Genomic DNA, 11,203 nt, shown 5'->3' with positions numbered 1-11,203 from the left:
TCTAGTTCTATGATGATCAATAGAAATGGATAATTCCATAATCATTACTAATTTACCTTCTCGCCAACAGAATATATGAGTTACCCTTTATCCACATCCTTGCTTGCATTTTTATTTTATCTTTTTGATAATAACCAATCCAAATTGGGCAAGGTGATATTTTATTTGGTTTTAATTTACTTTCTCTAATGATTAGTAATGCTAAGCATTTTTTTTCATACACCTTTTGAGAATTATCTATTCAGGTCTTTATTGATTTATAAAGAGATTTTTTTTTTTTTTTTGCCATAGAATGCATGCACTCACTAGACAGACAGAGAGATGGAAAGCAAGAAGTCACCCCCTGGGTGTGGGAATGGCCATGCCCCACAATCCCTTCTCCATTTTGCTCTTGCTCTTGGGATTTTGGGCATGTACGCACACAGGCCTGGCATGAGGTTTTTTTTTTTTTTCCAGAGGTTTTCTCTATAGGGCACGTGCGCTCGCCAGACAGACAGAGAGAGACAGAGAGACAGAAAGCGAGAAATCACCCCCCAGGGGGGATGGTCACGCTGCAATCCCTTCTCCTCCATTCTCCTCTCGGGATCTTGGGCACACATGCACACGCACCCAGCGTGAGTTCTAAGCCACCGGGTCCAGGACGCGAACCTCGGTCAACTACGTGGGAGTTCAGCGACATAACCATTACGCTAGCTGCTGGTCCCTATATATTTGTTTTTTGTTTGACCAGAGAGAGAGAGAGAGAGAGAGAGAGAGAGAGAGGGAGAGAATGGGGAAAAGTGAGAAAGCAAGCTGCAAGACTTGAACCGTGGTCAGCCAGGTGGGGGTCCAGCACCTTAACCATTACACCACCTGCTGACCCCTTCCCTGAGAGTTCTTTTTGCTTGTGGACATACATCAATGCCTGGACATCGAAGCATTAGAAATTGATTCCAATCTTTGCAGCCTGCTTTTGTTTGTATCTGTCTTTCTTCAGAAAGCCTTCCATGAATTCAAAGGAAATGACTCCCGAAGTTCCTATACCTGTGATCACTGAAGCCATTTCAGCACTAGAGGGAGTCATAAGCCCACATTTCCTGTGACTCTTAAACATGTTTTGATGTCCTTGATCCAGATAGATCTGGGGAAGACCCAAAGAAGATTCCTGAACAATGTGGTAAAGCTGGCCAGGGACTGGAGTCTGGTGCTGTGCTTTACTGTGGAGAGCTTGGTTCTGGGTTTCAAGGCAGAGTCATACACTTTTCTCCCCCTACCCCCAAGAGGATGGTGTCTCTTTTAAAGCTATGCTGCCTGGGGTAAAGGAAAGGGGTGACATGGGAATTCCCTTGATCAGATCCAGATCTATGACCTCTGAGACCAGTGTAGCCCTAGGATGCAGCCAAGGCTTGAAGTTGCTATGACTTCCCTGTTGCTGAAATTTATCTGGGGTCAGAGACCACTGTAGCTGGTCACTGGTGACATGAGTCAGAACTAGAATCCATTCTGCCAGGTGGATGTAGAGCTTCCATCCACGGGTGCCAACTTAGAATAAGGGGCCTCTGAGTTCTGTCAGGTCTGAGTTTTACTATGGCAAAGATCCTATTTTTAATTTTTTAGAGGTTTTTTCCATGACATGCATTCACTCACGAGAGAGAGAGAGAGAGACAGTGACAGAGAAAGTGAGAAATCACCCCCTAGTGGGGATGGCCACACTGCAATCCCTTCTCTTCCATTCTCCTCCAGGGATTTTGGGCACGCACGCACACACTACTGGTATGATTTTTCAAGCCATCAGGTCCAGCACTTGAACTGAGATTGGCCATGTGGGAGCTCAGGGATGTAACCACTATGCCATCTGCTGGTTCCAGCCCTACTTCTTAATAAGGTTGCATTGGGGGTTAAGTTCCAACATGAATTTTTGAGAGACAGGAATATTCAAACTAGAGCTTTTACCATTTTATAAAAATTTTCACATGTTATTGTCTTATAAGAAATAAGTATTTCAACTTGGGTATTGAGAGTTTACTTCTGTAGTTGTGCTTTTTTTTCACTTCCTGTACCCCAAATGTTCACATATTGTTACATACAGATTTCTCTTCAGCTCACTCAGAGGTTGGATTTCCACCTCTAGGAGAGAGACCCAGGATGGGACGGTGAACAAGGAATGGAAAATTCTAGAAATTCTGATTAATACACTGGAGCCCAGGCTGCTCCCTTCTTCTCTATCTATTACAAAGACCTCTGTTCTGCTTTTTAGAGCTACAATTCTGGCTCTAATCACTATGGGCATCTATCTAGACTATTTTTTCTTTTAAAGGAAATATTTTTTTCCTACTATCATTACAATGACCTACTAAACTTTATTTTCCAGGTCTGTTTCTTGTATTGTCTCACTGGATTGAACTGGACTTAATTTCAGCCATGTGACCATTTTCAACACATTCTTTAACTTTGCCCTAACTTATGAAAATCCCACATATCAAAATACTCTAAACCTCAGCATGGAGGGTAACCATCCTTCCCATTCCATGGTTCTTTCTTGTATTCTGTTTCTCCAGGCAACATCTGAATGACTGCAGATGAGCTACTGCATATCATTAAACCTCAGAAAGTTGGTGACTCTGAGAGCAGTGTACCCTTGTAAGAGATGCATGAATAAACAGACGTCATGTAGCAAGTATAGAACCTGGCTTATATCAGATACTCAGAGTTCTCTGGGTTTGCAGAATGAAGGAATACAATGTAATACAGTCTACCTAGATCCTGGAATACAGAATTCCTTGTGTTTGTAGCAACAAGTAACTGGGTCCTGGGTCTCCTGATTGTAGCTAACCACCTCAGTAGGTGTGGCTTTGTTGGAAACAGCTATCTGGGTGTTAGATTTGTAGCAAAGTTAGAGGCAGTAAGAGCTGGAAGTTAAATCTCCTCTCACATCCAGCACTTTTCTCTCTGCCATTGTGGTTGGAACTTCTGGTAAGAACTCCATCTTATTTGTGTAGTCCTGACAAACTAGTGTTGAGCTTGTTCTTGCCTTCCTCAGCAGCTTTTTTTCATATTTTCTAAATTCCCAGCTCCAGACCACAGAGATTCTCCTTACAAGAATCTGTAAGGACATTGGTGACAAATCACTGCTTTCAGGATACAACATGGGTAAGTTGGTCAGCATGAGGCCTTGGCATCATGTCTCCACAGGGCAGGAGGGATTGTTGGCCTTTTCCTATGCCGCTCCCCAACCTAGATGATAACCATCCAACCCCTTTTTAGATGGAGGTAGAGGGTGGTGAGGGCTCAGGCTAATTGTTTTCAACTCATCAGATAAGGGCCAAGAGAGCTGAGATACCTGTCATGGTTCCACATGGAAAATCTTGCCTCTTATGGCATAGCTGAGGTGAAGTTTTCCCCCTGATTGAGGGGAAAGTCTTGTGGTCTTCTTGGGTCCAGGGTTTGAGGTATGGGAGGGTCACCTGAGGCAGAAGTTGGTGGAAATTAGCATTCTTTGTGTTCATACTAGAGGTGGGACACAGGCAGGGAACCCACTAATACCCTTGAATCTTCATACCAACCATTTAATGTCACATCCATGGGAGTTTATTAAGGTTTGCTTTATGACCCTATTCTAAAATGATCCATGTGTAGCTTTTATGTACAGTGTCTTATCTCAATTAAGTAAATTTGCTACTCATATTGTTTAAATAATCTCTATGTTTCCTGCAAGTTGTATCTGTTAATGAGGTGTCTTAAAATCTCTCACAGTCATGTGAATTTGTCTATTTCCATTTACTTCACTCAATTTTTGTTTTGTATATTTTGACTCTATGATAAAACATATATAAATATTTAGAATTATTTTTTATTTCTTCTTGTTTCACTGAAACTTTTGTCATTGTGAAGTCTCCCTTTTTTCTCTAGTATTTTTTTTCTTTAAAATGTACTTCTTTTTTCACAAATATGGTTAAATAAGGTTACAGTTGCTTAGTGTATAAATGGTGTGTATGTGTGTACGTTGCCACTTTAAAATTTTCAGATGTTGAGACCAGCAGTTAGCGTAATGGCTATGTCACTGGACTCCCATGTAGTCAACTGAGGTTCAAGTCCTGGACCCAGTGGCTTAAACTCACGCTGGGCACGTGTGTGTGCATGCCCAAGATCCCGAGAGGAGAATGGAGGAGAAGGGACTGCAGCGTGGCCATCCCCCCAGGAGAGCGATTTCTTGCTTTCTATCTCTCTGTCTCTCTCTGTCTTTCTGGAGAGCACATGTGCCCTATAGTAAAAACCTCTCAAAAAATTTTTTTTCAAATTTTCTGTATCATTAAATTTTACATGTATCTGTTTTTCACTTGTATTTTTTATTTGCATTTCATCATTGTACATCTTTACAGCATACAAATGGTTTTTCCCAGCATTAATACAGTGTATATTAGTCTGGTAAAAATATTACCATACACATTTTAATCAACATGTAGCTTTTCATTTTTGCATCTGTAAATTTATTCCCCTGATTTCTTCCCCCCACCCTCTATTACCCACTTCCTCCTATAGTGTCTTTAGTATCTATAACTGCCACTTTATACGTTCCAATCTCAATTTCTGCCATAGAGTGCAGACATTCAGTATGTATTAAGCAGGGACATACAATGCCTATCATAATCTGGCTTGCAATCTTTGTTTACCTAGTCTGCTATTATTCACCTTTCAATTTTGAATATTTATCTAATTATTTCTAATGAAAGCATAGATATCATTTGGTTTAAATAGATCATTTTACTATATATTTATTTTTGCCTATTCTGTTTCCTTTCCTCTCATTTCCTTTTACATTCTTAATATCTTTTGAATTACTTATTTAATACTATTATTATTTAAATTTGCTATAGGGCAAATGTGCTCACCAGACAGAGACAAAGATGAGAGAGAGAGAGAGGGAGAGAGAAAGCTGCCAGGTCCAGGATTAGGTCCGGGACTTGAACTGTAGTCAGACATGTGGGAATTCAGTGCCTCAACCATCACACCACCTGGTGGCCCTGAAGTTCTTAATATTTTCAGGTATTAAAATTTTGCCTCATTTGCTTAGGTAGTTAAATATTATTTTGCCACTTTTATAATGTCTACTCTTAAGAATGTAATAAACATCTTTGCCCTATCATAGTCCAATGTAAATTAATTCTTTTTTATCTCCTCAGACAATTCAGGGACCCTTGAACCCTTTGACTCCATTTGCCCCCTCCATATTTATTGTCATGCATTTTAATTCTATACAAATTAAAACCTCTAAAAAAACTTATTGTGTTATGTAGTCAATAATCACTTAGATTTGCCTACATATGGACAAATATCTTTAGTCTTTCTTTCCTGCACCACTATCTCCATCTGGTATCATATTTCTTCTACCCGAAGAAGAATCTTTAATATTTCCTTTCCTTTGAGGCTTCTGGTCACATTTTTGTCTAGTTTTTGTTGCATTAACATCATTATGAAATGTACGTATTTTCTTTAGGTATGTTTTCCCTTCAAATACTTTTTCTCCTATTTTCATACTGACTTGCTATCTTGTTACTTTTGGAAGCTTCTCAATCAAAATTCCTTCAACAATGGTTCTCCACTGTATCCTCTCCCCATTTCTGGGATTTAAATTAAACATGTGTTAGACATACTAATTACATCTTCTTTAGTTTTCTCCCTCTATATTTTGGTATTCTCCATAATTATCTCTCTCCAAGATTTATCGTGGATATTTTCTTCAGCTTTATCTTTCCTTTCTCTAATTCTTCCTTCAGACAGGGAGCTTGCCTTTGACCCTTGGACCATAACAGGAAACTTTCAGGGAAGATTTTTTTATTCCTCAAGTAGGGTAGAAAGGTAAGTGTCAGAGATTATAAGCAATTTATCACAGGTTACCCAGCCTGAAAAGGGCAGAACAGGGACTAATATCAGATAAGACCTTTGAGTAGATCCTTCCCACTATGTTTTTTCCTTGCTATGTATACTCTCAATCTCTCATCTCCTAGGAACTAGAACTACTGCGAAGTCATTCAACACTTTTGGCATTGTGATATATTTATTTTTAGATTATAAAAATAAGTGATTTTTAAAAATTAGCCATTATGTTTTCTCAAGACATTTTTTGATATTCTAAACATCGATGTATTTTTTTCAATTTAAGGGCATAGTCACCAAGTTAAATCCTTTTCAAGAAGAACTAGATGCCAGGGGACTTGGCAAAGGAGACACAACAATTTGTCTAAACAAGTCAGTTCTGGTGTGCAATCTTCATCCCACCAGAAGCGAGATGGAGATTCAGCAGTGAGAGATGCCCGCGTGGACTCCCGAATAAGATAGTAAGTGATCAGTCAGTATGGCTAGAATGTACCAGACAGTGAAATACATAACCCAGTAGTTAAATTATATCATTCTTGTCTCCAACCTGACAGAGTGGGGGAATCATAGGACCAAATTAATAGCCAAACAAACTGTTGCAGCCCTGGAATTAGTGGAAAAAATGTGTATATAAGAGCTTCTGGGGAACCAGCAGTTAGCATAATGGCTATGTAGCTGGACTCCCACGTAGTCGACCGCGGTTCACGTCCCGGACCCGGTGGCTTAGAACTCACGCCGGGCACATGTGCATGTGTGCCCAGGATCCCGAGGGGAGGATGGATGAAAAGGGATTGAGGCGTGACCATCTCCCCTGGGGGGTGATTTCTCACTTTCTGTCTCTCTGTCTGTCTGGCGAGCGCTCGCGCCCTATAGCAAAAACCTCTCCAAAAAACAAAACAAAACAAAGAGTTTCTGAACATATACCAACTACTTATTTTTCTCCACTTCTTCACAGCACTCCCTATACCATTGTACCCTATCATCAGAGAGACAGTTCTAATAAACAAGACCAAACCAATGTTAACATCGAGAGAGATCAAAAACCTCCAGAGGGAAGAATGGAGGGAAACCAGCAGGATGGGACCTTAGGGAGCTGGTTCAAGATCACAGTGAGTGTCCTGGAAAAATGAATCCAATATTCGGAAGAGAGAAAACAGAGGGAGTTGTGTTGGACTTTTGTAGAAAGACTAGGTACTTTTCTGGGGGTGTAGCAGTTGGTAATCTGTCTTTTTTATTATTGAGAGTTGGCATCCTAGGTCACCTAAGGACAAAATCAGAGAAACAACATAAAGGGAACAGGTTGATTACAGGGAGAATAAAAGAGGTCATGTATGAGCAAAGGAAGAAACTAATGGTAAGGAGGTGAAACAACTCCATATCTGATGTTTCAGTTTTTCTCAAACTGATTTTTTTTTTCAGGGGTTGGGAGTTTTGATTCGCTGGTGTCCTTGTCAAAGGGGTAGGCCAGGTCTTCCTTAGTTAAGATCTCTTGAGACTTTATAAAAGGAAGTTTATGTTAAACATTATTATTTTTTTTTTTGCTAGAGGGTACATGTATTCACCAGTGAGAGAGAGAAAGAGAGGGGAGAGAGAAAGAAATAGCTCCCTATGGGGAATGATTACACTGCAATATCTTCTTCGTCATCTCTCCTCCCTTTTGGAAATTTAAGCATGCACATACATGTACCTGGCATGTTTCCAAGTCTCTGGTTCTGGGATTTGAGCCATGCAGTTAGCCCTGTGGGATCTTGCTGCTTTAATCATTAAGCCATGGAGCCAGCCTTATGTTCAACATCTTAAGTCAATTATTTGAAGTATATTTAAATGGAAAGAAATGGCATTTAGAAAATCTATCTTTGGGGACCAGCAGTTAGTGTAATGGCTATGTCGCTGTACTCCCATGTGGTCAACCACTGTTCACGTCCCGGACCCAGTGGCTTAAAACTCACACCGGGTGTGTGTGCCTGCGTGCCCAAGATCCCGAGAGGAGAATGGAGGAGAAGGGATTGCGGTGTGGCCATCCCCCCTTGGGGGTGATTTCTCGCTTTCTGTCTCTCTGTCTCTCTCTCTCTCTCTGTCTGGCGAGCACATGTGCCCTATAGCAAAAACCTCTTTTAAAAAAAAATCTATCTTTGGTACTGGTTGAATATGCCTTATTCCAAATGCTTGGGATCAGAAGTATTTTGGATTTTGAATGCTCTCAGATTTTGGCATAGTTGCATATATATTATGAGATATCTTAGAGATGGGACCCAAGTCTGAAATGACATTCATTTAAGTTTCATATATACCTTATACGCATAGCTTGTGGTAATTTTATATGATATTTTAGTATTGCAGTGTTTTGAATGCAACCCATCATGTGAGGTGAGGTGGGAAATTTTCTACTTGTGTCATGTGCTGACACTCAAAAGGTTTCAGATTTTAGAGCATTTCATATTTTAGATTTTTTAATTAGGGATGCTCAATTTGTATAAAAGTTAGACATAAAGGATGTTGTCATATTTTAGAAATAATTTTAAAGCCTAAAAATAGGTCTGAAAGGAACACATTTGGGTCCAAATTTTTTTTCTCACTAGAGAGAGAGAGAGAAAGTGAGAAAGGACACCCCAGGCAGGATGGCTACATCACAATCCTTTCTCCTCCATTTTCTTCTAGGGATTTTGGGCATGCATGAAAATGTGCCCAGCATGTTTTTCAAGCCACCAGAGCCAGTCTTGAAGTGTAGAATCAGCCATGTGGGATCCAGCTGCTTTAGCCATCATGCCACTGGCTGCCCTAATTTGGGTCTAATTTTAACCTCTAATTCCATTATGTCAATCTACTTTCCCATCTTTTCCTTTGTGCCTAGATTCCATTTGGCATAAAATATGATAAGAAGTGGCTGCTGAATTTGATTCAGAGTCAATGTAGTGTCCCTTTCATCCCAGTGGAGGGAAGAGAGGACAATGAGACTGATGAGAGAAAACAGGACAAATGGAAAGATGGATGAGCAGGACTCTTCTCATATCCCAGCTCTCTCACCCCTCTCCTTGTAGTTTCACTATGAAAAAATGCAGGCCCATTTCTTCGTTGAGAATGCCAGCACTGCCTCTGCATTGAAGGATATGTGTGGCAAGATTTGTGACGAAAATAACGAAAGGGTATGTGTCAAGGGCATAACCAAAGCTTGTTAGAGCAAAGAGAGCAGGGAAGGGATGAGGTCTTGTTTGATTTTGAGTCTCAGAGTTCCTAGCACTAATCCAGCCCCTCTTGTGTTCTTTGAAGATATTCATCTTTGTCAGCCCCTGTTGTGTGCCTCATGCTGTGCAGAAGGAGCCAAAGTCCAAAGAGGTGGATCAGATAAAGGTAATGCAGTCACAAGACAAGCTGTGCACCCATAGCCAGTCATCCCTCTCCTCACCTAATGCCCTCTTTACCATCTCAGCCTTAAAGCTAGTGAACCCCACCCATCTCTAATTCTGCAGCTGACCACGAATGCACAATATGATGCCTCCCAGCTGGCTCTTGACATCCAGAGATTCCACATTGACTCAGATATTGCCAAGAACAGTAATTTTAGGGCAGGTGAGGATAGAGGAATCTGTCTTGGAGGGGAATTTAGAGTTATGACTTGGGGAAGGGCTGTTGATGGTGTTGGTCCAGTCAGGCCCCTTTCAGCATTCTGATTCCCTCCTCTCTGCTTTCTGGAGACATGATGACTCATGATGCTGACATGACACCAAATCTTAGAAAGTGTGTGGCTGCCTCCCTGCACATCCATGAGGAGAACATGCCCAAGGTAAAGTGTTACACCCAGTGATGGGATTGAGGATGATAGTGGCAGAGATTATCAACAAGGCAGATTGGTTTCAGATGTCCCTAGTTGGGGGCCCTCACTCTAACTTGTTCCTCATCATAGTTTTTGCCCTTGAACACAAGCAGCAGTAAACTTTATGAACTGGTTGGCCTGTCTGACACTAAGCCAAAGGCCCCCAGCATCAGGAACCTGAATTTTTCCAAAAATGAGCTGAGGTATAATACTAGGATCATTCTTTGTAGAGCAGGTGGGAGAGTTTACATGATGATGATAAGAGGCAGGAAAATGTCTGTGTTGGTAAAGGAGAAGACTTGGAGTACAGGCCTCTCTTGTCTCTTTCCTTGTTCTATGTGTTTCCTCCCCTTAGCCACAGATAGAGTCTGCAGGGGAGATGGATAAGGGAAGAGGTCTGGAGCCAGAAGAGACGTATGTGGACAGAAACACCCTGGACACTGCCTTCCCGGATAAGTCCAGCAACATAAAGTCAGTTGTACCCTCTTGTCACCACCTGGAAGACTGAGCTTCCCCTGAAAGTGCCATTTATAGGAGGAGGAAGCTCTGGTCCACTGGGAGGACCACAGGCCCTGCTATCTCTTTTCTGTTCTTCAGTTGTGCTGAGGTCTCCTTTTCTTCCTCTGACCTGCTCACCTGTTCCTCCTGGTTTGAGATGTGTTTCCCACCTCTGTACCCACTTCCTCCAGTCCACCCTCCAGTATTAGGGGTGTTCAGCCATGAGCTAGATGTTGGAGCTACACACTGAGAAGGATCCTTCAGCCCAGGGCCTCATCCTAAGACAGGCCTTCCTAATTTCTATGCTGAGATGGGGCTTTCATTACCTGTACTAAGCAAAACCCCCCTTTCTTGCTCCAAAAGGTCCCTTTACCTGTCCCCAGCTGACAAGGTGGCCTCCCAGCCCTGTGGTGAGGGTTGAAGCCCTCGGTGACTATTGTTATGACAGCCATTCCTCTGGCCCCATTCCAGGAGCTGGGCCCTCCTTGGGAAGAAACCTGGGTTCTTTGAGTCAAAGGACCAAAAGGAGGCCACCACCAGTGAGCAGAGAGCTTCCTGAGCCAGGAGTAGAAGGCAGAGGGCAGAGGAGCTTGAGGAGCCAGAAGGACAGGCTTCTCTGGGCACTGCCCCTCTCTCCTTTCACATGTCACCATATCATCCTGCCTGATCCTTCAGGGAGTCCTGGACATGTATGACTCTTTGGGTAGAGTTCTGACTCAGACAGGCACAGGTGCACAGGGACCATCAGGAGAAAACATGGTGATAATAAGTGAGGACCCCAGACCCTCCATTCCATGCAGAACTGGGGCCTATCCCTTCACCCTTCTGGGGAAGGTCTTCTGCCCTCTGGCTGCTCTGTGTCCTATGCCCAGCATAGACTGGGCTCACCCATGTGACAAAGGCTCAGTCTGCATGCAATGGACCCCAGTCTGACAGGTGTATGTTTTCCATTCCTACCTTGAGCTTCAGTGTCAGCCAGGGGCAGATGAGGGAAAAGGCTGCAGTAAGGAAGCCATTTCCTTCCCTCTTCCTCCCTGACCC

General features: G+C 42.2%; 1 protein-coding gene across 1 annotated transcript; it reads left to right on the top strand.

Annotated features, from left to right (window-relative positions):
* Nucleotides 1-2,874: 2,874 nt before the first annotated feature.
* Nucleotides 2,875-10,172, top strand: LOC102491000 (nuclear RNA export factor 3). Its single transcript, XM_006163565.2, has 10 exons — nt 2,875-2,952; nt 3,051-3,129; nt 6,140-6,314; nt 6,809-6,962; nt 8,705-8,788; nt 8,892-8,996; nt 9,121-9,201; nt 9,321-9,420; nt 9,546-9,634; nt 10,020-10,172. Exons 2-10 carry the CDS (start codon nt 3,126-3,128, stop codon nt 10,170-10,172), a joined length of 945 nt encoding a protein of 314 aa, XP_006163627.2. The 5' UTR covers nt 2,875-2,952; nt 3,051-3,125.
* The last annotated feature ends 1,031 nt before the right edge of the window (nt 10,173-11,203 follow it).

The sequence above is a fragment of the Tupaia chinensis genome, unplaced genomic scaffold (assembly GCF_000334495.1).
Source record: "Tupaia chinensis unplaced genomic scaffold, TupChi_1.0 Scaffold142619_1, whole genome shotgun sequence".
Lineage (NCBI taxonomy): Eukaryota > Metazoa > Chordata > Mammalia > Scandentia > Tupaiidae > Tupaia > Tupaia belangeri.
The sequence above is the reverse complement of the archived record's forward strand: the minus strand, read 5'-3'. Positions and strand labels throughout refer to the sequence as shown.

Excerpts from the sequence above, each read along its gene's own strand:
- LOC102491000 (XM_006163565.2), top strand. Across the intron at positions 8,997-9,120 it reads GTGACGAAAATAACGAAAGG|ATATTCATCTTTGTCAGCCC; the intron begins GTATGTGTCAAG and ends TGTTCTTTGAAG. Across the intron at positions 9,202-9,320 it reads AAGAGGTGGATCAGATAAAG|CTGACCACGAATGCACAATA; the intron begins GTAATGCAGTCA and ends CTAATTCTGCAG.